Here is a 27,450-nt window from a genome sequence, read left to right on the forward strand (position 1 = left end):
GTAGGGGGTCCCTACGCCCTACAATAAAACATGCTCACGAGGAAATTATATCATTTCACACGCGAAGAGTAATATCTGCACAAATTATATAATTTGCTTGTGAGCATGTTTTATGGCACTCGCGGGATATGACATAAACCTGATGCCATATCTGTCACTCTCTCAGCTTAGGGGTCCCTGGGCTAAGAGACGTTGAAGACCCCTAGTCTAAACGTAGCCTTAGTGTGTTGTTTAGTGTTCTTTAGTGTCAATCTGCGTGAGAAATATAAAACATATTGTGTCCAGACTGATCTCATGAAGTGGCGTATGTATGACACGGCAATTCGTATGCCATACTCGCTTTTTAGCGTTTTTATCAACGCCGTTTGGCCTCCATTGACTTACATTACCTTGCGATTGTGTGTGAATTCACGCTGTGGCGAGTAGTATGAAAGGGCGCGTATGTTTACGCGATAACATGCCAAGTGGGGTGTATTTTTACGTCCGTTGTATACAGCGTCGACATACACACGTAATGCGTACAGATAACACGCCACTTGGCTTTAGGAAAGTGGGCGTGTATGTTTACGCAAAGCCATGATGTCACGTTGCTGTGTCCAACACTTTCCCGTCGGTCCACTGTGCGAGCTGGTTCCCACAGTGAGTGTTATCTTGTCCTTGTAATCTGACATGGTTAATATCACACTCAACCTCCTAATCTGTGCTAAATATAGAGAGCTCTGCTGATGCTGCGAGGACGGAGCCTGAGCTCCTCTGTGTCAGTTTGAGGTGTGGACAGTGGGTCAACGGAGGGACAGAAGGGGGTGTCTCTCCGCTGGACTGCTGCTCCTACTAGATAAGTGTCTGTTCAACTGCTCAGTGCATGACGAACCAAGAAAAGAAAAAAAATCACAAACGGCAAAGATGGAAGGGGCCTGTGACAGTAAAAGTAGTCTAAATATGACACTGGGCTATGGCCAATGAAAGGGTGCACTATTATCAATATGTGCATAAGTGTAAATGAAATGAAATGTCAGCCGCCGTATTCCTTTAAACAAGAACAGTTTTGACTTTGTCTTTATTGATGTGCCATTCCTCTATCTTATTTCCCCCCAACCACATTTTATACCACTTGAGTGGTTTTTCTACCACGTTTGAAAATAATAATAAAAAAACCTGAATGACACAACAACAAAAAAGATACCATTCGGTTTCCCACAGTATGTAAGCTGAATGCAGCTGAACCACAGGGGGTGCACTTAGTCTCCCACTGAACTACCCATTCCTCTCTCACTCCTTCATGCGTGCCAGACTCTGGCCGGCCGCCCTGCCTCAGCATGAGAGCCAGCGTGCTGATTTTGGCACCGATGGTGGCGTTGAGATGGACCTAAAAATCCAAAAGCTTTAGCCTCTCTGTGTCTCCGCTCCCTCCCTCTACATCCCTCTCCTGCAGAGAAAGACATAGACTACTCTGTCTATCCTGTGGAAAGCTCCGACCGTAGAGATACAGAGTGCATTCTCTCAATGCTCTGACTGTGTGAGAGGTAGCTGATTGTTTGGGTGTTTTGGTGGCTGTCACACATACTGATTCAATGCATCGGGAGGTTATCAAAAAAAGGTTTTATTAAGAGTTGGGTGAAAAAAATTACAATCTCATAAATCGGGTTAGGGTTAATACTACAATTGCAACCCAATTAGTTTTCTTTGAAGCTTATTTTCAGAGAGTTTTAACACTGTAAACACTTCTCATGAAACTGATTCCCTGAGCAATTTTCAAATGTTATCCAATAACTGGTTATCTAAAAGGCATAGTTCAGATTTTTTGAAGTATGGTTGTAATGAGGTACTTCTTGGAGAAGCAGGCAGGATTGCCAACACGGAAGCTAAGCAGAGTACTGCTGTGGAAGGGGGCAGCAGCTAAATGCATTTTAGACACCTAAAAACATCTATGTCAGTAAGCTCTATTAAGATTATTTTCAGCGCTTCACCTTCCTGTCAGACGGCCCTTTACGACGGGGAACTGAAGCCGATATCTCTGCTCTCTTCAAAGCCACCAGACTCCTTTTGACAAAATCAGTCAGTTTACCTCGCAGAACCCCGGGAGTTGCTGCTCCACCGCTGCCTCCATCGGTTAGTTAGTTAGTGTTATTGTGTGACTTTGGTTTTTTCAAAATGAAAAATGTCAGGAGCTCATAAAACTAACAAACTAACTAACCGATGGAGGCAGCGGTAGACCAGCAACTCCCGTGTTCTGTGAGGTAAAATGACTGCTATTGTCAAGTGAGTCTGGTGGCTTTGAAGAGAGTATAGATAGATATAATTATCTGGATGGATAGAATAGTTTTCAGTCATTGTTTTTGGAAAAAAACAGACCATATACGTACATGGCAAGATTGTGATGGGTAGAAAATGTGTTTTCTTTTTGTGAGTTGGGGCTGAACCGAACCTTTAACCCTCATAAGCTAGGGGCATCTGTTGCCTCAACTTCAGAGGCTTCGAACATCTGCACAGATGGATGTGAATCTGCACCTATATGCTTTAAGCTGACCCACATGGTATCTCTCGCTCCTCTCCTTTCAGATTACCATCCAGAGGGACAGCGGTCTGGATGTCAGTGCCCCGAAACATGGCAAGTTCGACCCCAAGAACGCTCCCCACGTTGGGGGAAACCAGTGGGCAGGAGGCACAGGTAACCAGTGTTTCTTACTGGGTCAGCAGCAACATGCACTAATTCTGTATATATATATATATATATATATATATACAGTACAGGCCAAAAGTTTGGACACACCTTCTCATTCAATGCGTTTCCTTTTTATTTTCATGACTATTTACATTGTAGATTCTCACTGAAGGCATCAAAACTATGAATGAACACATATGGAATTATGTACTTAACAAAAAAGTGTGAAATAACTGAAAACTTATAACTTATATTTACTTATATATATCTTATATTTTAGATTCTTCAAAGTAGCCACCCTTTGCTTTTTTATTAATAAGGGAAAAGCTTCCACTAACTAACCCTGACAAGGCACACCTGTGAAGTGAAAACCATTTCAGGTGACTACCTCATGAAGGTCATTGAGAGAACACCAAGGGTTTACAGAGTTATCAAAAAAAGCAAAGGGTGGCTACTTTGAAGAATCTAAAATATAAGACATGTTTTCAGTTATTTCACACTTTTTTGTTAAGTACATAATTCCATATGTGTTCATTCATAGTTTTGATGCCTTCAGTGAGAATCTACAATGTAAATAGTCATGAAAATAAAGAAACACATTGAATGAGAAGGTGTGTCCAAACTTTTGGCCTGTACTGTGTATATATATATATATATATATATATTCACCAAAATGCTGATTGAAATCTGTGATTAAATTTTATACACACATTAATATGATTGATGGCACGTAAAAAGGTGTATATATGAGACAGCAGTGGTGCTAAGTTGTCCCTTGGGCAAGGCACAAACAGTTGGCTTGTTAATTCATTAGTCAGTCAATAGAAAATGAATAGACACCAATTTTGATGATTGATGTCGAAGACATCATCTTGAGCTCTGGGAAATTGAGATGGGCAATTTATTTTTTCTGAAATGTTATACACTAAATGAGCAATTAAACAAGAATCCAAAGACTAATATTCATGAAATTGTTAATTGCAGCTAGAGATGCACCGATAGACCGGCCGGTGACCGGAATTGGCCGGTTTTCACGTGCTCGGCCATGACCGGCGACCGGCAGGTCAGTCTGACATATGGCGATTTCATGCCGGTCAACGCTACAATTAACTGACAACAGAAGTTATACGAGTTACAGTTCTCAAGGACGCACACGCACACGGACGCCACACCACAGTCACTTTTTCTATCTCTCACCTTTCCGCCGTGTGTGGCGCGTACCCGCTCGCGGTGTGAAGCGTGTCGGCGCTATTCTCGCACATGTAGGGAACCTCATGAATGAACCTGCAACATGTCAGCTGTTTGGGAATTCTTCCGCGTGTGTGCAGAAGATAACAAGTTTGCAATATGCAACACCTGCGAGGAAAAAGTGGGGCGTGGAGGGACGACACCAAAAACCAAAATCACATTTATTTTTGTTGGATATTGGATGTGACAAGAAGGAAATGGTTCTAACGTTGCACTTTGGTTGTATGTGAATTTCCCACACCAGGAGTAATTTATATAGGTCTATTTAGTAGTGATCCATTATCTGTTGTTCAAAAAAAATTTCTATGTTCTGTGCAAAATGTTCTATTAAGTGTGCTGTAAAGTGGTTAGAAAAAATGAAATCGGAATCGGCTAAAATCGGTATCAGCTGGCCTAAGTCAAAGAAAATTGGAAATCGGAATCGGCCTAGAAAGTTGTAATCGGTGCATCTCTAATTGCAGCCCTTGGTGTTCAACGTTTTCGTGGAAGGTTAATAAAAAAATTTAAAAAAAGCAGAGAAGCACTTATCAACAGTTCAACGAATGATCGTATATGTCAATGTGCTAATATTGCCCTAAAATCAGTGGGAACCTTTTACTGAGTTAATGGAAACTCTTTATTGAAACTCTTTAAAATCCGTTTTCTAATTTGTGTTCTAAAGTGCCTGCAACAACTGTGATCGGTTCATGTCTAATAAGATGTTTCTTTGCAGGCGGCAGAGACACGGCGGGGCTGGGTGGCAAAGGGGGTCCCTATCGGCTGGATGCGGGACACAAAGTCTACCAGGTGTCCCAGGCTGAGAAAGATGCCGTTCCGGAAGAGGTCCGCAGAGCAGCCCGCGAAATGGGTGAAAAGGCCTTCAAAGAAAGGTAGGTTGCTTTAAATAAAGATAATACCATGAAGGAAAGCAGAAAGCATGGTCCATCCTCAACCAATCACCCACATCCAAACTGAGTTAGCTCCACAGGTGTGAAACTGTGTGGAGGCACAGATGTTTTTTAGACTGACTCTCTTTTTCAGGGGGGGGGGGGGTAATAATAAAAACTGGATACAGCATTCGAGGCAGAGCCCCGTTCATTCTTATGAAAGTTGCTCAGTGGCACATGGAGCCAAAAATGACCTGTTTTAGCAGCACTTCACTGGTTACCAGTCCAGTATAGAATTCAATTTGAAATCCTGGTCCTTACTTTTAGAGCCGTGCACGGTCAAGTTCCTCCCTACATCTCAGAGCTCACAGCTTCAGACTCCCACCTGTAGGCTGAGCTCATTGGGTCAGAGGCTGTTTGTGGTTCCCCTGGCGCTCAATTTAAAACTAGAGGGGACCGATCATTCCCAGCAGTGGCTCCTAGGCTGGGGAACGTCTTGCCTCCCTTTCTACATTGTGGGAATTCTGTCGAATCTTTTAAAAAGCAATTGAAGACTCTGCTATTCAAGTAGGCTTTTAGTTAGTTGAGGGGTTTGTTATGTTTTCTATTTGTATTTACATTTTCTTGTATTTTAATTTGTTGTATTGTATTACATTTTATTGTGAAGAAGTGATTTTTAATGAGTGAAAGGTGCTATACAAATAAACTTGACTTACTTACCTGGATGATCAGCGCTGCTTCCACGCCGTGCGGCCCACAGAGCAGGCGCAACGGAGACCTACGAGGGCCGAGCTGGCTACTTCCGGTTTAGCGCTGCGCTAACTCGAACAGGGATTAAATGATTTAATCGTGCGGCTCTTCTAGACTTTCCAAATGTTATCGGACCGAATTGATCAAATTCTGACGTTGAAGCGAGCCATTTTGCGGGGCTTGAGACGGTTAAAAAAAATGTCAGAGGTCATCACGTGACGGGCCAGGAGTTGTAATTCCACTGTTTGGCCACTACTGTATGTTCAATTTGCTTCAAAGCCTGACGCACTACCTGGGGCCCCGGTGTGGGCCATTTTGTTTAGTTTAGGCCATCTGCAGGGTTTCCTGGTCAGTCAGCCATCCCAGGTATGGTGCTCCATCCTGGGTAAACAACCACAGGCTGCAGTTCCCCGGTTGGATGGATGGATGAGTGCATTGGTAGATCCCACTGGCGTGTGTGTGTCTGTGTGTGTCTGTGTGTGTGTGTGTGTGTGTGTGTGTGTGTGTGTGTGTGTGTGTGTGTGTGTGTGTGTGTGTGTGTGTGTGTGTGTGTGTGCGTGTGTTAGTGTGTGTGTCTGCACCTACACACATTTGCTTCAGAGCGGAGGTTTAAGAGGGCACCCCTTTCACCAGCTCAACCATGAAGGCTGTCTCTGTTCTCTTTTGCTTCAAACAGTCTCGTTCTCTTTACTTTCTTTTCTCTCCCATCCCCCTGATCCTCCCCCTTTCCTGCATGGCCCTTCTCACACACTGCCTGCTTTCACACCAAGAAGACAACCTCTCTCTCTCTCTCTCTCTCTTCTTTTTTTGTGTCTTTTCTTCTTTCCTTGTTCTTCACTTGCGTTTCAGAATTTCTTCTTTGACACCCGTCCCCTACCTCCCTCCCTCCCTCCCTCCCTCCCTCCCTCTCTGTCTTCTGCCTGTCTATCAGTGTCCCACTAAGCCCGGAGAAACTCTTGTAGCTACATGCTGATACCCTGCTTCCAAGTAGATGTCACTGTACTTTGACACAGCAGGTGAGCACACACAACTGAAATACCTGCCTGATAGGGCGGCTTGATTCTATGTCTTTTTTTCTTTCATATCCCACGCCAGCTCTGTCAGGCTTTTTCCATACCTTCTCATTCACCTATGTGTGTGCACAATCCTTTGTTTACTTAGCGTTGGGTTAAGCATCAATCACACTATGATCCTTCCCTAAACCCTTGAGTACCTGACACACACACACACAAGCAAAAACAGGCTTAGGTATGCTTAAAACACCCACATGAGCATGTACACACACACACACACATACACATCTCTAGATATGTTTCTGGCTGTCTCTCCATACCTGCCGACCTTTTTATCGTGGATGTCGGGCAGAAACCTTGTATCACAATATTATGTCACTTATTTATTCATTCATAAAGCAATGCCATTGGTCACCCTTTACATCTGTCTGTGAGTTTTACAAATATTTAAACAGTGACAAGGCGATTGCAGAGGAAGGTCTGGCTAGTCCATAAGGTATTCCGGGATGGTAGAAAAACGTGCTCTGGTTTTTTGGCATTTCTTTAACCTTCCTGGAATCCTCGGGTCAAACCCATTTTTAAAAGTTTCTATATCAGAATTTTTGTTTTTCTTCCAACCAAATTGTCAAAGGAAAAAAAACGTGGATGGTTCCATACAACACCCTTCACAAGTAAAATAAATGATCAGTTCACGACTTTCATTAAATTTGAGTGATTTATAAAATTTTATAGCCTTCAAAAAAAAAACGGTAAAAGAATGTTGAAATTTATTTTAAAAAATGCTTCAAAAACGTCCAAACGACCAACGACGTTTGGATTTTTAAATGACCAAAACGTCAAAAAAGCATAGAAATAAGCGCCGAAAAAAGTGACAAAAACGTCGGAGAAAGAGACAAGTGTTGAAAAAAAGTTTCATTATTTTAAATATTTCGACCCAGGAAAACAAAAAGTTGGTCGACGGGAAACCAACACAAGGGTTAAACCAATCGGAGCAGCGGTGCCTCTGCAAAATAGCCTCTGGAAGGAACTTGTTTTGGTGGAACATGTGTACGTTCAAAAGTTGTTTTAGTCGTGCAACAGAAAACTCAGATTGGACAGATAGTCTAGCTAGCTGTCTGGATTTACCCTGCAGAGATCTGAGGAGCAGTTAACCATAGTCCTCACAAATCCACCGGAGGTTAGAACGCCAACACAAAGAAAGAGGAAGGTGACGGATATCCGGGCGAAAACAAGGACATCCAGTGCAATTTCCGGCAACAACGGAGCAATCTCGGAAGTGGAAAGTCGTGGATATAGACTAGGATTCCCACAGTGTTCATTGTTTAGACGTTTTTTTATCCACAGAGGTCTCCTTCTCTCCAAAACAAACGGACCCGCTGATTGAAACCAGTAAAAAAAACAGAATAGAGCTGCCACGAATGTTTGCTCAGCTTTTTTCTCTGATAACTTAAAGTGCTCATATTATGCTTTTTGGCTTTTCCCCTGTCCTTTATTGTGTTATATATTTTTTGTGCATGTTATAGGTTTACAAAGTGAAAAAGCCCAAAGCCCCCCCCAAAGGGACTTACCATCTCCAACAGAAAACACTGTTCACCAACTGCTCCAAACAGCTCGATTGTAGTCCAGCCTTTACTTCAGAGACAAACATGGTCACTTTGTTACACACGTTATAATGCTCGCCTAGCTGCTAGCGTGGCACGCCCTCATACTCTGCTTCTGACTGGCTAGTAGTCCTTACCTAGCTACTGTCAGGGCAGGCCCTCATACTCTGCTTCTGACTGGCTAGTAGTCCTTACCTAGGTACTGTCGGGCGCGCCCTCATACTCTGCTTCTGACTGGCTAGTAGTCCTTACCTAAGGTACTGTCGGGGACGCGCCTCATACTACTGACTGCTTCTGACTGGCAGGGTACCTTAGCTACTGCCAGGGCACACCCTCATACTCTGCTTCTGACTGGCTAGTAGTCCTTACCTAGCTACTGTCAGGGCACGCCCTCATACTCTGCTTCTGACTGGCTAGTAGTCCTTACCTAGCTACTGTCAGGGCACGCCCTCATACTCTGCTTCTGACTGGCTAGCAGTCCTTACCTAGCTACTGTCAGGGCACGCCCTCATGCTCTGCTTCTGACTGGCTAGTAGTCCTTACCTAGGTACTGTCAGGGCACACCCTCATACTCTGCTTCTGACTGGCTAGTAGTCCTTACCAAGCTACTGTCAGGGCACGCCCTCATACTCTGCTTCTGACTGGCTAGTAGTCCTTACCTAGGTACTGTCAGGGCACGCCCTCATACTCTGCTTCTGACTGGCTAGTAGTCCTTACTGCGCATGTGCGACTTCCAACAAAGATGGAACAGAAGTGAGATGCCTCACTCTGTAGCTAAAACAGAGAGCACACAGGGTGAAAAGAGGAGCTGCAGCAATGTGCAGTACAACATAAATATGGTGTTTTCTGAAAATTAAACCACATAAACCTCCTCTGGTACAACCGCTAAATACAATTATGAACCTGAAAATGAGCATAATATGATCACTTTAAGATCCAGACGTCTGACGACTACAATCAATTATCCGATGACTGCAATCCTTCATCCGTTTAAAATATAGTTAAACTACTAAGATCTTAAAAAAAGTGTATTGTGAAAATGTGGCTTTAAACTGAAAAAAAATGGAAAGCATCGCTCAAGAATTGATGAGCCGGATAATTGGATTATTGTTTAGCGTTAACCATATTTCATACTTTTTTTATTACAATACAGAAACGCTGCGTTTGTGGGAAGCTGTGATGGACAGATGTTTGACAGAATGGGACACGTACAAGAACAAAGCCACTGTCAAAACTCCCAATTTGCAAAATAAAATGAGAACATGCGAACAGAAAGACGCCCTTTTCTAAAGCCTGGGACAGGCAGGTCTTATGGATGGAAGGCCGCTGTTTGTGTATTGTGTGTCGTCGCAGGGAGTGTCAGCATACTGTACGTCCTTGTTTTTGTGGCTGTTTGTGTGTATGAAATGTCAGTGTCTCCAACCCCGAGCCAAAACAGACTCTTTCTCCGTATTTGTCATCCACTCTCTTTCTCCTGTTTAGGTCAAGGTTCAGGAATTTGAAGGAAACAGCCGCGGCCACTGGCCAGAGTGTCTGCTGCTCACCACATACACTCTCACGCATCCTCACCCACACGGGCACACACCTAGGAATGTGTGGAGGAAGTTACCCTGCTATCTAGTGTTCTGTGGGCTGAATATGGTGTGGTGTGAATGCAGCGGAACAGACAGGGAGACTGTGTGTGCACGTCCAAAATAGCTGGAGCGCATTATGTGCCATGAGAATGAGGGCCAGTTACTGAAAGTACACATGAATGGACTACAGTCAAACATATATAGGAAGTCGTTCACATTATTATCAGCTGCTGTATCAGTCAAATGATGCTGACATTTTGCTTGGAGGGTTGGGACACTTTTCACTTCTCTTTCACAGTTTAAAGTGTTTTTTATTTGTTTTTTTATGTCCCTACACATTCTATATTTCAATATTTCTGCTGCAAGAAGACACCAAATTGAGTTTTGGACTTTGGAGTTTGCAGACATTCATCCCTTGTCAGCATGGATTTTAGCTGAGTGCTCCTGTTACATTACGCAGTCCAAATGCATACAGGTTATATGAATTTCCAATGCTAAATCCTCTGGGGAAAAAAAAAAAAAAAAAAAAAAAAAAAAAAAAAAAAAAAAAAAAAAAAAAAAAAAAAAAAAAAAGAGAGAGAAAAAAAAAAAAAAAAATAAAAAAAAAAAAAAAAAAAAAAAAAAAAAAAAAAAAAAAAAAAAAAAAAAAAAAAAAAAAAGAGAAAAAAAAAGGAAAAGAGAGATTTTGTCTCTGATTGCATGGCTGATGCCAGCGCAGTCTACACAATACATCTGTCTTACTCTACTCTCACACACACACACACACACACAGGTTTGTTGCAAGCTGTGACACATAAAGTCAGAGCCTCTCCTCCATCCTTCCATCTCTACCTGCGTTTTGAAGTCACTTCCCTGTATCTCTGTATCTGTGTGGTGGTCACGGTCTGGTTGTCACAAAATGTTTCAAACACCTGGCAGAGATTTCCTTTACCTCTCACCTCTCTCTCTCTCTCTCTCTTCAAGACACACACACACACACACATATCAGTTTAAACATTAGTGAGGGTAGCAGCCTTACCACACACAAGGAGGATCCTGTGTCTGTGTGTGTCAGCGATACTGAAGTACCTGCACAGTGGGATTATACTGATAAGCTCGGCTCGGGGGGCACAGCCCACCTGTCTTGTCAAGTCCACAGGTGTTGTTTTTGGAGCACACACACACACACACACACACACACACACACACACACACACGCACACAAAAGAGGAGCTCCATATTTAACAACACTGACCTCTGTGTCAGTTAGTCCACAGGTGTCCCGAGCTCGTGAAGAGATCTATTTTTACTCTTTCTTTCTCTATCTACCTGACCTTTTTCAAGAGGGAAATGAAGAAGCAGTAGCTTCTAATTAACCAAAGAAATGCAGTTGGTGTTCTGCTCTGCTGCATCGTGGTTGCATCCTTAGACTTTTTTGAAACGAAAAAGAAATGGAGTTCTTTCGGATAAAGCATGTCAAGAAGAAGTTAATGCTTTGCAGCAGCACTCTCAGCTTTTGCAATGAATGCATACAGTGATTATGTTTGAGAATGGGAGGCGGAGGCAGTGTTGCAGACTATACAGAACCGGTGATTTGCCTAAAACATATCAGATCAAGTCATCTGTCTGTCCTCTCCCTCTGTGTGTCTCTCCATCCCTCTCTCAGGTTGAAGGAGATTGATATGAGCGAGTATGATGCCGCCACGTACGAGCGCTTCTCCAACGCCGTCAGGAGACAAGTTCAGTCACTGCGCATCATCCTGGACAGTTTACAGGTTAGCTTCTCTCTACTCCGTCACACTTCTTTATTTCTTTATTTTAAACATGATTTCTTCTTTTTGATATTGCTAAATTCTGTAGAACAAGGCACAGCCGTGACCGCTCAGAGCCTCACTGGTACCTTTGTAGTGGAAGTTTCCTTTGCAGCAGGGGTAGAGTTTTTCAGAGTTTAGTATAATGAAACAAATAAGACAGACTGAGACTAGAACCAAGTTGGGTTTTTGTATTTTATTAACCAAAGTATATATTTGCAAATAGGAGCAACATGATTTCACAAAAGGCCGCAGCCCAGTGTGGAGTCAGTTTCTCAAATGAGTGAACAAGAACACTAGGCTTATATGCATCTTCAGAGTGACAGCACAAATGCACTTGGATTATTATGACGCTACAATTTTGACAGGCAATCTGATACACATGACGACAATCAGAGAAATACAAGAGACATCTCGGAGCCATCTCACCTCCTCCTCCCTGTATGACTTTCACCCCCCAGTTACATCTTATCTGGCATGGGAAAACTAGAGATAGTTTTAGGGTGACCTTGTACTTTTATCGGTTCAGGCAAACAGCTCACATAATGTTCCAGACTGGGTGTCTCACAAAGTTAGAATCCAAATCTGCATGTGGGAAATGAGTAGGGCTGTGACGGTATAGTATTTTTCTTATCGCGGTGACGAAGCAACATATCACCGCGGTATGGCGGTTAACCGCAACCCCCTTACAAGAGTAGCGTAAATTAGAGCGAGAATGGCAGGGGGCCTTAAGTGATTGACGTCAGTGCCCGTGTGGAGAGCAAGCGGTAACGGAGAGCAGCGTATGAGTGCTGCTGTGAGGAAAAGATGATGTAAAGTAAACAATAAAACAACAAGCTTGAGCTTCTCAAGACACAGTGGCTTTATCTGTTGTCAATACCGCCGGTAAAGTGAATGGCCGTTACCCCCCCCCGATAAACATCAGCTTAAAGGAGAATTCCGGCCAATTTTTACGTTAATCTTGATCGCTATAGCTACGCGAGTACTTTCGATAGAAAAAACCCCGACCGAATCAGTGCAGGTAACACGGAGAAGCTACGCTGCAGCGGTTACTACAAGCGTCCCCTGAGCTAAAACGGCAGTGCTCGGGGCAAGTTTTAGAGTGCCTTTGTGCCTCTTAACAGACACAAAATGCAATTAATATGTCTGTGCCACATGAACAGGGCCCTTACGTGTCAACAAGATGCGTTTTCAACTCAGACATTGTTTAAATTCACCTACCCTGGTCCCTGTCTCGATCCTGCCGGTAGCTAGCTCGCCCTGCTAGCTGATAGCCGTTAGCTGCTAGCTGCCGTCCGGTGAGTGTATTCAGCCAGGCATCTGTGATAATCATCCCAATAACAATCCACGGAGCGCCCGCTGGTGTGGCTATGTCTCCCAGTTACTGAAGGCTAGCTTTAGCTTGTGCTTGGAGCAGCAAGTTCATCTGCCTGTTTCCCCTCTGTCTGTCAGTCTCATTCTTTCCAACTCTTGTGAGTTGTGCTAGTTCTTCGCCTGTATACTCGGGTTCGAATAAATAAGGACGACCATCAAACTCAAAAGGCTCTTCCGTGTGTTGTATATCTGCTATATTCTTCATACTCCAAGCTTCTTCTCCGCTTTTCACTCTTCACACACTACGCTCCAATCTGCACACTACAGTTTACCTTTTTCTGCTACAACTGAATTCCCAGGAGACAGCGCGATGCAACAGCTAAGCTTCAGTAACGCTATTACTGTGCAAGCCACAGACATCGTTTATCCCGTTTCCATGTAGTTACATAGTCACTGATATGGTCATAACCACTACAGTGCTCAATTACCTATTTAGAGGGGGAAATAATCTAAACCTTTCACTGCGAAGGCATGACCTGTCCTATGCAGGACATCCACCAGCCCACCGGGCACTCCGTGCGTAGCGTAGTGTTTCCATTTCAGCTCAATGTGAGAGTCTTTACTGTGTTTTGCTGTCATTTATGGCCACTCTGCTTTCTCTCATCTCCGTTGATCTATTCCACAGACAGTTCAGAAAGCTCTATTGTCAATAAAGTAAAAAGAAAAAAAAAGGTTTGCAGACAATGCCAAGGAAAGACGCTGCGCAGCACAGCGGTCTTAGCAGCTGAGCAGACAGAGTGCTCTGTCTAAGATAACCAATATAAGCTGCTCTGTTTAGGCTACAAAACGTGCATGCAGGCTGAGATTCAACCGTTCAGTTTTGTCAGGATTAAGCTATAAGCAGAAGGAAACTCCGCTAGCTGCTAGGCTAATGTGCAATGGTAAACACTGCAGCGTTAACGTTAATGTGTCCACGTCCACCTCAGCTCAATGGACTGTCCATCCTCATGTGCAAAGCTGAAGTTAAGGGCATCTTGCGTTTTTTTTTCTCTCCATAAACTCTTGAATGTAGGATAGAAGACAGTCGATGAGGGTAACTACAATGATTATTGCTTTCATTATATGTCATATCACACAATATCTGTTCTCCTGTAAGTTACGCGAGCTAAAGGTAAAAATAAAAATATGTTTAGAAATAAAACATAAAAATATAAGGAATTATGCTTAAATGTAATTTTTCATGAATGAAAGGAATCGATGAAGCCAGTTTCTACGTCAGTTAAATGAAATATCTTGATCACAATCTTACCAGTGGTCTGCGGCTTATTGTCACTATGCATGATATACGACAGATGGCCAATTTAACTGACAGTAATTTTACTCACTATATTGCAATTTCTGTTGCCTTTGATCTTTCCTTTTGTAGCTTTGATCAGTTGGTCCAAAAATAAAATTTACAATAATCCTGTGACGACAACAAGCCTGAAAGCTGCGTCACTTTGAGATTATTTTACCTTAGTAAAACACGACTGGATTTCAAATCCCATTGGATTCAGTTGTATACATTGCCTCATAGATTCAGCCTGATGTTATTTTTGGAAACCTTAATATGTTTTGAGAGAGAGAGAGAGAGAGAGAGAGAGAGTGTGTGTTTGGTCTCTTTGATTGCATGGCTGATGCTAGCGCAGTCTACACAATACATTTGTCTTACTCTCCTGTCACGCAACCAGACACACACACACACACTTTGTAAGATTATTTTTGGGGCTTTTCCGCCTTTAATTTTTGACAGGACAGCTAGGCGAGAAAGGGGAGAGAGGGAGAAGACATGCAGGAAATCGTCACAGGTCGGACTCGAACCCTGGACCTCTGCGTCGAAGCATAAACCTCTCCGTACATGTGCGCCTGCTCTACCCACTGAGCCAACCCGGCCACAATCCAATTTTTTTTTTTTTTACTGTACAGCCAGACAGGAAGGACTGCAGTCCAGTTGACCCTGGCCAGTCAGACAACAGAAGTCGAGGAGTCATAAAGTTGGCGGATGATAATCGGTTGACCTTATTCGACCCCAGAGACAGGAAGGAGGGGGCGCTGTACCATAGGAGCACCCTCATTGGCTGAGTGAATGAAAAGCAAAGGCGTAGGTAGGGGGTGGCGGTAATAAAATCCAGGATGTTATATTGTCTCTATTTCATTATTTTGGTTTAGATGTTCCTCCCTTTGTTTGAGCTTCTCACTGGAAATGTGAGTTGATGCACGGCGGTGTGTGTGTGTGTGTGTGTGTGTGTGTGTGTGTGTGTGTGTGTGTGTGTGTGTGTGTGTGTGTGTGTGTGTACATATGTGACGAGAGGAAAAATCATGCAGCATGTGTGAGAATGATTACAGAGCAGCGACACCAGGCCTTGCTCTATTATTCTCCCGTCCAGGTGTGAAGCTCTACAGTATTTGTATATGTTGTGGTGGGCGGGTGTTTGTGTGTGTGTGTGTGTGTGTGTGTGTGTGTGTGTGTGTGTGTGTGTGTTTGTGTTTTCCATCCAGGTGTTTGCGGCCATGCCAGCGCTGGCTTTGAACATGAACGTCGGTTATTGTTTGGATTGGTCCCTGTAGCCCCGGGCTTCTTTCCCTCTGTAAAGACGATGGAGATTATACCAATCTCAGCAGGCGTGGCGCCATGATGTCATGTTATTTTGATCATACGTGAAGAGTGATTTAAGAAGTCACTGATGGCCTATTGTTTCCACCCCTTCCAGTCTCACTTAGGGAAACCCCCCCTCTCTATTTATCTCTCCACAAAGAACTGGCGTGCCAAACGTAAACAGCTGCGCACGTATTTATCAAGCGTCTCAGAGAAGGAAATCAGTCCTAACTGGCCAAAGAAATCGCTAAACAATGCAGATTTGCTCCTAGTGTACTTTTAGAACCAGGGAAATAAAATGGCTCATATCTTTGGCAGAGGCGTCCCAACTTGTTAGGAGTTCTCAGTAGATGACAGTGATGCAGAGGGAGGAGAGACAGTGAGCTTATTAAAAGATAGCACATTGTCAAAAATGCAATTGCTCTATGAATAAAGAGACCACAACTAAGCAAGCTGACACTTTTTGGCAACTCGGATTGCTCTCACAGGGCCTGTGATAATGCACAGTTTAATTTCCCTCCACTCAGTGTGACGTGATGGAGCGGCTTTGTTGTAGGCTTTATGAAACGGTAAAACATTGTGTATGCATTTATTTTTGAAGCCATCTGAGTCGCGTGCCAGTGTCTACAATACATCTGGCATTTGGGTAAATGTCGTCTTAAGATTTAAGGTATTCATCAGTTCTGTTAACATATTTTTGCACGTAACCTATTTTAACTTAGCTAAGGTTGTTTGCCTGTTCACATGACGCTCACACATAGAGTAATGCTTTTTTTCTTCATTTCAAAATGAATACCATTAATACTTCAAACCACACCTATCAAAAAAAAGTACAATACCCCATATTACATTGTGGCAGCATTCTGAAAGTAAGTTTAAAGTGCCCATATTATGAAAAAAAAATCACTTTTTCTGGGATTTGGGGTGTTATTTTGTGTCTCTGGTGCTTCCACACGCATACAAACTTAAATAAAAACCATCCATGCTGTTTTGAGTGAGATACGGTTTCTGAATGGGTCCTGCCTTCAGTCTCTGGGTGAGCTGGTCAAAATCTGCACGGCTTTCTACGTCACTAGCTGAGACGAGGGGCCTAGGGGGCTAACCGTTAGCATGCTAGCTCGTTCTCAATGGCAAAACACTGCTACAACACACACAAATTCACCCTAATCTACAAAATAAATTGTATAGAACTACTTCCATGTCCCTGCTCTGCAGGTATTCCACGAAAAGTTGGAAGTGCGCCCTCGTAGCTCATGTAATCCTTACCTAGCTACTGCACATGTGCGACTGACAACAAAGATGTTACAGAAGTGGCGAGGTCTCACTCTGTAGCTAAAACAGAGACCTGACACAGGGTGAAAAGAGGAGCTGCAGCAATGTGCCGTGCAACCAAAATATGGTGTTTTTTGAAAATGAAACCATGTAAACATATTCTGATACAATCTCAAATTACAATTATGAACCTGAAAATGAGCATAATATGGCCACTTTAAGTAACTGTCCAGTCGTACTCTGAAGTAGGAGTGTTTTTAATCCTGGTTAAACTTTATTCTGAAACACTTGATACACATCCAGCTGCTCTCTTTCTTGCATATACTGTATGTTGTGGGGGGGGAGTTCTTTACCTGTAACCTTTTCAAAACACTTGTATTATACATCTAAAGTTCAATAGTGTTCACCATCTGTCTATCTACAAACAAGTGACAGCTACGCTGTTACGCTCGTCATTTCTTATCAGGTCGTGAGACCCGTGCTGACACGATGTGTGTGCACGCATCATGTGTTCTGTAAAGAAATCCATGTGGGTGGGGAGGAGCGGATTGTCTTCCTTCATTTGTTAGCTTCCTTTTTTTTTTCCTGTAAAGGAGCTCTCCTTCCTCCAGGAGCAAACTGAAAACAGGAGAAAGTGATGTTTCTCCTCCTCACCTTCCAAGTGACCACAGCAGCAAAAAAAAAAAAAAGTCAAGTGACATCCTGAGAAACGGGGTCTGAGCATCAAAGAGACCCCAGCCGCCTGGCTCTTTGTTCTGTGGGCGTGGGCGGGAGGAAATGGGCCATTTGGTGGTGGTGACAAAATGTGTGCATGTGTAATTGGGCGTGAGTTCCTTTTAGTATACTCGTACCGTATGTATTGTCTATGATGTGTCAGCCTGAATTGCAAACAGTCTGAAATTGTTCCTCGTTTCGCAATCTGCCCCACCAAAATGAAATCATCCTCCCCAGACAGATTTTGAAATGTGTTTTTATTTATTTATTTATTTGGTTGATCGGTGCGTAACATGTGCTCCAACTTTGTGTGTGTATGTGTGTGTTTTTTACAGGCTAAGGGGAAGGAGCGGCAGTGGTTGAAGAACCAGGCTCTGGGAGAACTGGATGATGCTAAAATCATAGATGGGCTGACTGGAGAGAAGGCTATATATAAACGCAGGGGAGAGCTGGACCCAGAGGTGTGTATGGGTGTCGCTACCGATATTTAAACCACACTTTTAAATAACCACACTTTTTCCCTCCCACGGAGCCACACCTCCAAACATACACACACACACACACATTCCCAGACTCACACACACATAATTTTGACCTTAATTTGTGGGACGATACATTCCAGTGGTGCGTGTGTGAGATTATTATTAAACTGTGTTTCTGATCAAGCTCACACACGGGTTTTTAAGTCACTTCTTCTGCAGTCATGTGTGCTCGAGTAAGCCCACACACACACACACACACACACACACACACACACACACACACAGCACACAGATAGTTCCCACACTAATCATACAAACACACACTAACCATAATATGCATGCCATGTTTTTCCACCTTATTTAGCTCCAAGCTTTGCATATTTTTGGTCTGGCCTGAAGGTCTACATTGAAATAATCATAAACCAGTTTTGAAACCCTGTCCTTGTGTTGAATGTTATTTTTAGGTAAGCTACACCAAATTCCACAAAACACTTTCCAAAGTAGGTGTTTTCTTTAATTTAGTCGTTAGTCGCTGTTTTTCTGTGTGTGTGTGTGTGTGTGTTTACAGCTTGGCAGTCCTCAGCAGAAGCCCAAGCGTTTGCGGGTGTTGGCCGACGTGTCGGGCAGCATGTACCGCTTCAACGGCGTGGACGGCCGGCTGGAGCGCTCCATGGAGGCTGTGTGCATGGTCATGGAGGCTCTGGAGAGCTACGAGCACAAGTTCAAGGTGAGATTGTCCCACCGAACATCATGTTTGGACCAAAGCATCTGCCAAATGAATGTTATGTTAGTAAGGTTACGGTTGTCTCTCTTATCTTAACCCTTCACTACCATCTGTGTTCCCTCTCCGAACTTACTGACGTCATAGTGATGACTTTTATTTACAAAGCCACCTGGTTTGCCACGTAAATGAGTTGTGTTGTAAGGAGAGTCACACTGTGCTAGGCTTTTGCCTGGCTTACATTAAAAGGTGCAGTAGGTAAGTCTTATAAAACTAACTTTCTGTCATATTTGCTGTAACTGCCCCTATGTTTGAGTAGAACTACATGAAGCAGGTAATTAAAAAAAAGAAAATCCAGCTCCTCTGGCTCCACCTACAGCCTGTAGTGCGATTTGCAAAAATCCACAGCTCCCTGTCCAGATGCACCAATCAGGGCCAAGGGGTGGTGTCTAACTGCGTGTCAATCACATGCACACACATTCATTCTCCCTTGTGGGGGGAGGGGCTTAGGAGACCGTTTTGGGCTTTAGCGGAAAGGGGGGAGGGACTGAGAAGTTGTCAATCGTGAAATGTTTTGGCTGAGTCCTAGATCTTCGCAATCCTACCTATGGCACCTTTAAAGTAAATTACAAATGTTTTCAGTCGTGAATAACCTCATGATCTTCACTACTTGCCTGCCACTGTCTCATTTGATGTGCCGCTGGTGCTCTTTTATCAGTCTTTTGACTGCACTAGTTTGTGCAAAGAAAACTCAACAGTTGACACATATCATGGGCCATTCATGAACGGAAAATAAGGAATCTATCTTAGCCAGGAATCATGTACAAAGTAGAATCATGGAAAAGATAAAAGAGAGAGAGCGAGGCAGAGAGGCAGAGCGAAGAGGGGAGAGGGAAGATATGAGGGGGTGTAAAAAAGTTAAACGGAGACAGACTTCTTGGCCCCTAAGTGACACTCAATCCAACCTAAAACTGATCACATATCAGTGTCTTAAAACACACACACACACACACACACACACACACACACACACACACACACACACACACACACACTTACTTCAGTGCTCATCACATGCCAGTGTAACTGCTTTCTTTGGGTAACATCCCTAAAAGTGAACACACACACACACACACACACACACGTGAAGATGTCTTATGATTTATGGTGTTATGCAAAGAAAGCAGTTACACTTACATGTGATGAGCAGCACTGAAGTAAGTGTGTGTGTGTGTGTGTGTGTGTGTGTGTGTGTGTGTGTGTGTGTGTGTGTGTGTGTGTGTGTGTGTGTGTGCGTGCGTGTGTTTGTGCATTTTAAAATATAGGCAAACCACTGATGGTGTTTGGTCAAACATAAATATCTATGCAGGATTTCTATTTGAAACAATGTGTGCAATAGAAATGGCACGATGTAAGATTAGAATTAGGAATGTGTCACTTTATAGTTTCATGTCCTCTTTATATCAGACCCCATTTGCGAAGCCAAAAATGGAATGGAAAACTTGCATATATCATTGAAAAACCTCTGAACTTTACCATTAGTGATTCCAACTTCTTAAATGTGAATATTTTCTAGTTTCTTCTCTCCTCTGTGACAGTAAACGGAATATCTTTGAGTTGTGGACAAAACAAGACATTTGAGGACGTCATCTCGGGCTTTTTGGGGAACCTCTGATCCACATTTTTCACAATTTTCGGACTTTTTATAGACCAAACAACTAAACGGTTAATCGAGAAAACAATCGACAGATTATTTGAAAATGAAAATAATCGTCAGTTGCAGCCTTGATTTATATATTAAATTTAAGGATTTCTTGGTCCCTGAGTTGTATAAAAACCCAACTATTTAAAGGTATAGTACAAAAAACTTTTGACATTTTGACAAAACAGGCTTCTGACCCAGCAACAGTGATATGGACGGATGAGACACACAGTCGCATACCTCTGACCTACAAACTCATCACTGCCCTTATTATAAATAACCCTTATACATAATACCTGGCTCTTGAAATAGCTGAGTGGAGCCCACGGTGCCAGGCTGACCCGGCTTTATGTAAGCCAGATTTGACGGATGGTCTATGGGAGGCACGTCCACTTTCCACAGGGTTTCCATACTGTGGGTGTGGGGGGGGGGGGCAGCTCGGAGCTAGGATGGCATTATTTCCGCCCCATCACACTGCGTCCTTACACTTCATGCTATTCTCGCTCCTGCATGAGGATGACACAACAGGCGTTTACACAAAGTTCTGGAGTTGTGCAACGATAAAATGTCATTGTCAAAGTCATTGCCATTTACGTTCATGTGGTACCATACATTTGTGTCATTTTTATGAGAATACAGCATAGAAAATCTGCTTAGAAATATAGGAAATATTGGATAGGATAGAACAACACACTTTAATTCTGCTATATAATACATCTAATGGATTGGGGTGCCCCACTTCTAGCCCCGCCCATGGCTGCAGGCCCTGGCCGTCAACTTAGGTAACCATAATATTATAATTACAATACAAGAAAATAAGCACACGGCTTCCTAGGAGCCCTCCAGAGAGCTTGACTTTCCCCATTTTCTAATGTAGACATTCCATCTTGCAAACCGTTTATATGACTTTTATTTTTTTTTTCCAAACGCTGCCACCCTAGCCATCTCACAAGCCCACTCTTGGATCAGAGGCACCCCTTGATTCCTCCATCCTCTTAGAAAAATCTGCCCATCTATCGCAATACTTGCTTCTTTTGTACCATCTTTGTCAATTTTTCTCTTTACCTGATCTGTTTTCTCCACGCAGTACGACATAATCGGCCACTCAGGCGACGGCTACGACATCGAGCTGGTCAGAGCGGACAAAGTCCCCAAGAATAACAAACAGAGACTCAAAGTCCTCAAGGTAACCCTTCATAATCAGTCCACTCACACACACATCCACCCAAACACACTGAAAACAATGGTTTGCATTATCGTGTTTCTTTCTGTCTTTCTCACTTATGAGCTGGAAAGTTGCTGCTGTATTTAGGCCTATAAAAATAATGACATAATTATCTAATTGTCTAATTTTTTTTACGTAATCGTGGCCTCTTTGTTTAACTGCAGTTAGTTGCTAACATTAGCTAAGGGCCTATGGTATGACTGTTGATGGTAATTGTTGATTTTGTTTAGATGTGCCAAATTGCAGCTATATAAGTAATTATTGGTCGGACTGTGGAGCTAATGCTATGCTAGCTGTTGACCCAATACACAGTCATAGCAACAAGGGGGGGGGGTGGGGGTGGGGGGGGATACAGTTAGAAAAAAATGTTTTAGAGGCGCGGTTTACTTCATAGGCTGTGTACCTGTGTTATTACATTATCTGGGTCACATGACAGGGATATAACCAAAAGATGTATCCCAGAATTCGTAATTTGTTAAAAAAAAAGGAATAAATATTGACTAAAAGAGACAATTATATTGTTAATCGCAGTTATTTCTGAGACAGTTAATTGTACAGCAGAATTTGGAATTGTTACAGCTCCAGTTGTGTCGTTTTAACTTTCCTCTAGTGGCATCTAGCCCTTTATTATCTTAGCCTGTGAGTACAAATCCTCAACGTCTGAAAGTCCTGCTAAACTGTCTCTCCTTCTCTTTTTTAAGATAAGATAAAACGTTGTCTGTTCACACAGAAGATGTTCTCGAATTGTCCAACAATCAACAGATGACATTAAAAAAACACAAACATAAAAACATTTGTATGGTCACCCAACAAACGTCTGACACACCTTTCCGTCATGCACACCACACACACACACACACACACACACACACACACACACACACACACACACACACACACACACACACACACACACACACACACACACATATACCACAGCCAAACATGTAATATATATGATTGTTATGATTGCAGTCCCACAATGATTCACTGATCACATTCCCCCCCCCCCCTTCGCCCTGCAGACCATGCATGCCCACTCTCAGTTCTGCATGAGCGGCGACTACACCCTGGAGGGCACCGAGGCCAGCATTAGGGAGCTGGCACGGGAAGAGGCCGACGAGCACTTTGTGGTGGTGCTCAGCGATGCCAACCTGGAGCGCTACGGCATCCGGCCCGAGCGCTTCGCCCAGGCCCTGACCTCTGACCCGCAGGTCAATGCCTTCGCCATCTTCATCGGATCCCTGGGCGATCAGGCCGAAAGGTGAGGAGGTGGGCGACAGGGGGTACATTTCCAGGGAAAAGCCGGGGAAAGCCCGTCCCACGCTCTGTGTGTTGCCGTTTTCAAAATCCCTTCGATAACGACAAACTTCGAGCTAGCACGTTTTAAAGAATCGTGCAACAAGGCCGGCCTGCTTGGTTCATTCGGGGAATGATTGTAAAGATTTACAAAGAAATATGTTTAGGGCGTTTCCTCTCTAACTGGGACGTTTTGGGACTGATTGGGGGGGATTGCTGTGGACCAAGTACACACGGAGATACACTGTAAGAGCTACTGAGGTTCAACCATGTATCAGCTGATTTAAATAGCTCACGTTACTGTGTTGTGTCAACTTCATTTAAAGGAACATGCGACTTATTGGGACTTTGTCTTATTCACCGTATCCCCCAGAGTTAGATAAGTCCATACATACCCTTCGTCTCCGTGCGTGTCTGACGCACCCACTGCCAGCCTAGCTTAGCACAGATCCTGGAGGTAACCAGCTCCAATAATAATAATAAGTGACAAAATAACGCCAACATTTTCCTATTTACTTTTTGTGATTTGTATACTCACAGCATGTACAAATAACAAGGTCACATGAGACCCAGCCATCTTCTAACCGTATACATACTGGGAACTATATTCTCAGAAAGGCGAAGCACTGCTACTTCTGCTACTTGGACTTATCTAACTCTGGGGGATACGGTGAATAAGCTAAAGTCCCAATAAGTCGGCTTGTTCCTTTAAGCCATATAAGGTAATGGATGGCAGGAAGTAAGGGATAAAAGATGAGGGAAAGGGGATTCAAAAAAAGATGCCAGAGAGAGGAGTTAAAAGGTCGAGGGGAGCAGAGTTAGTGATGACAATGGTATTTAAAAATCAACATCCCATGTAACAAAAGCAGCCATGTGGTCAATTTTAAGCATCCTGCTAAAGATACTCCACTTAAAGTTAATGTAGACTGTAGCCTGTCATCCAAAGCCCATAACTAACAACTAGACTTCAAAGTGAAGCAGAACAAGGACTCTCCAATTGAGTCTCTCTGAGGCCTACTCATGTTCCCGCTCGCTGCTGGTCCCACTGACCTTTGTTGTCCCATCCCAGATTACGTCCTGAGCTTTGTAGGCAGGACAAAAGAAGGGTAAGCGCACACACACACCCCCACCCCCACCCCCCCTCGTCCGCTTTGTGGAGCCGCTGGCTTCATGGTTAGAGCGCAGCAGTCACGAGCTTAAGGACCTTCAGGATGACAATGACCCGCTCCTGACTCTGTGAAGAACAGGCACCCCGAGACCTCTGAGCCTCGGAAAACATACGCTCACAGGAGGAATTACTCTTTAACTTAAGGAGCAGAGGTTGGGTAGAAATTAACTCTAAACTATAAACAGTCTGTGGGTTAAAGTCAGAGTGCGGGAGCAGAGGAACGATAGAGTCACATGTCACGGAAGCACGCAAGCCTCATGTCGAGGACAAACTACTAGTTGAAAAAGAGGAGCGTGTAAGTGTGTCAGTAAAATGGGGGACAGAAAGGAAGAGAACCATCAGGTGTAGTGGGTTCATACAAAGGGCCGAGCAGAGGAGTAAAGCTAGGGCTGCACAATATGAGGAAATTATGCGATAACGTTACATAATCGTGATAACAACATTACTTGCGATAGATAACAAGCAGATATTAAAGTGTACCCCGGTTCTGCTGCTTTCAGTATTCCGCTAAAATACAACAAATGTTGAATTTAAAAAAAAAAACGCAAGGAAATCATTTCCAACATTCTTTTACTGAACAAATTGAACATTGGACTGAACACAAAAAGGCACCATTAAATAAAAGGGATGTGTTTATTGCGCAAGTTGATATCGCAATGATGATTAAAAATACTGCCCTAACTGAAACGCAATAGAAGTGGCTGTTGTCTTGTTCCTAAGCTCCCTCCATGTGAGTGACAGCCCTTTCATTAAGACACACGCACACACACACATACACACACACACACACACACAACACTCTGCACTCTGCCAGTTGACACAGCAAACGTGTACCTGTCTGTCTTTTTATTTTTTTGGAAAGCGATTCTGTTGCTGAAGTTCAGTCCCTCCGTTTAACCTTGAACGTCTTATCTTTTTTTTTCTCTCTCTCTCTCTTTAATTCAGACTCCAAAAGACCCTTCCGGCAGGGAGATCCTTCGTCGCCATGGACACCAAGCAGATCCCCCAAATCCTGCAGCAGATCTTCACATCTACGATGCTGGCCAGTGTGTGAGACTGACACGCGCAAACAACACAAGCAACAGCCACTTGTTATCTCAGCCGTTCAAAACCTCGACATTTGTTCTGCAAGCTGCAAAACTTGTCAGACTTTGGGTTTAAGTTCGTGACTTATCACGATGTGTCCTTAACCCACTTTCTGTATCAGATTATGTAACTTTATCTGAGCTGTATCAGGTCTGAGGACGTTTTTTTTTTCTTTTTTAATTCATAAGCCTTCGGTTTGTCAGTAAAATCTAACAGTGTTGTGTTAGCGTGACAGGATAATGTAGAGTGATGTTTAGCTGCTCCGTAGCGTCCCTCTGGGAATAGGTACTGAACAATGTGTTCTCCGAAAAAAAGCCTGTGATCTTTGTGCGTATTTACGACTGTACTGTGTAATGACACGCACTGTACCTACAGTAACTAAATGAATGCCTGGAGCCCGTCTCAGACCCCATGCGGGGATCAAACCCACAGCCTAACCTGTTGTTGTTTTTGTGTTGTTTTTTTTTGGGCCGACTGCGCTGACGCACGCACGCAATACGTCTTCGTCCTGTTTTTGCCTGCGAGCAGCTTAACTTAGAAGGGAGGGTCATGAACTTGAAACGAGCCCCCTCTCATTTGGACTTCCTCCTCATTAATCTGTCTGTCACACAGAAAAAGACACAGACACACGCAGGCCGAGGCGACACTGACGCGCCACCTGCCCGACACTCGGATGTGACTAGCGGCAATAAGTTTGGCTCCTTTGGAATGCCGGGACTGTGACCAGGGTATTTCCCACCTGACTGCACACACTCTTCAAAGGCAGCCGCCGTTGCACAACCCCCCTGCTGTGTGTATGTGTGTGTGCGTGCGTGCGTGCGTGCGTGCGTGCGTGTGTGCGTGCGTGCATGTTCTCCTACAGCATCTATGACAACATGCACAAGCATTTTCCTTCCTGGCTGCTGGACCTTGTGACGCCCTGTGTTCCATTTAGTCCTGCAAGGAATCTGAGATCGCCTTTCATTGCCAGACCTCCCTCTCTCCGTTCTTACACACACACACACACACACACACACATAGCCACTGCAGGGAAAATCAGGAGAAAAGTCTGTTTGTGTTTGTGTAGTTGAGGTCATTTTGAAGAAGATTCTGTGACTTGGAGGTTAGTTCAAAAGATCTCTTCATTCAAGCGAAAGATCTGAGGTAATTCTGCTCAAATAACTGAGCTCAGCATCATTTCAGCATTCATTTGTTTTATAAATTGAAAAAAAAAGAGACTCAATTGTTAACCAATCCCAGTACTTCATACACCTATCACGCTGACCTTTATTAATCTACCAGACATTACATAAGAGATCTTAATCTCTTATGTAATGTCTGGTAGATTATGCACACTGTTTTATCGTATGTATTTCTGCTGTATGACGTCACGCTGTGCAGTCATAATCTCCCTTTCTGTGCCTAAGCGCAGCCACGTGCATCAATACTGTATCAGTTTGGCCCCTGGTTGTGATACTTGCCTCACTGATAGGATCAATAGAACAGTCTGTCTGACTGCCAGTCTCCGTTGATCCCTCTCACATAGAGGGATGTCCCTCTTTTTATTAACCCACTTCGCTCTCCCTCTCTCTTGTAAGTTAGTAAGTAAGTCAAGTATATATAGCACTTTTCACAGATAAAAATCACAAAGTGCTTCACAGTAAAGTGAAATACAATGAATAAAAGATACAAGAATATAAAGAAAAACAGGTACATAAAATCAGCGAGCCTTGCTCTTGCTCTTGCTCTCACTCTGCTGATGAGTTGGAAGGAACAAAAGTGACCTCATAGGAAAAACTGGACGAGTTTCTCTAGAGACATTTTGTCTACATCATACACTACTGGTCAAAAGTTTGGGGTCACTTAGAAATTTCCATTTCCAGATATTGCATTAAAGATCAGCCACCCACTCAGATCAGCTGGTATTCTGTCTATAATGGAGTGGAATGGGAATTTCTAAGTGACCCCAAACTTTTGACCGGTAGTGTATATTTGTTGAAACTTCATGATTAGGCATTTAAAGCTTTAGTGCGTAACTTTTTGACGAATTAACGAATGTCCATTACATTCAAGCCGTTGCCAAATGAGTTGCTACAAAGCTTATTAAGACTATCCGCTCCACACAACTCTCTCTGGATCTCTCAGTATGACTATGTTCAGAAGATTGTGGCGTCCGGTTAGCCTGGTCCTACCAGACTCTGTTACATTTAATTTGTACAGAGAGTCTGGCCACACTCCAAGTGTTAACTTCCTTGAAGGCGGGTCCTCTGTTGAAGTTTAAAACTATTGGATCTGCCCAGAGCCACTCTGGATCTGCCATAACCAATCGCTAACATTTGTTCGTGACGT

General features: G+C 43.4%; 1 protein-coding gene across 1 annotated transcript in view; it reads left to right on the plus strand.

Annotated features, from left to right (window-relative positions):
- The window catches only part of vwa8 (von Willebrand factor A domain containing 8), a 128,478-nt gene extending 101,259 nt beyond the window's left edge, over positions 1 to 27,219 (plus strand). The window contains exons 38-45 of the mRNA XM_039817835.1: positions 2,560 to 2,668; positions 4,623 to 4,779; positions 11,360 to 11,468; positions 17,775 to 17,900; positions 18,490 to 18,648; positions 21,432 to 21,530; positions 22,595 to 22,833; positions 24,982 to 27,219. Of these exons, the coding sequence (XP_039673769.1) occupies positions 2,560 to 2,668; positions 4,623 to 4,779; positions 11,360 to 11,468; positions 17,775 to 17,900; positions 18,490 to 18,648; positions 21,432 to 21,530; positions 22,595 to 22,833; positions 24,982 to 25,090 (1,107 nt within the window). The 3' untranslated portion in view covers positions 25,091 to 27,219. The remainder of the gene's footprint in view (positions 1 to 2,559; positions 2,669 to 4,622; positions 4,780 to 11,359; positions 11,469 to 17,774; positions 17,901 to 18,489; positions 18,649 to 21,431; positions 21,531 to 22,594; positions 22,834 to 24,981) is intronic.
- The last annotated feature ends 231 nt before the right edge of the window (positions 27,220 to 27,450 follow it).

This window comes from Perca fluviatilis, chromosome 12, assembly GCF_010015445.1.
Source record: "Perca fluviatilis chromosome 12, GENO_Pfluv_1.0, whole genome shotgun sequence".
Taxonomy (NCBI): domain Eukaryota; kingdom Metazoa; phylum Chordata; class Actinopteri; order Perciformes; family Percidae; genus Perca; species Perca fluviatilis.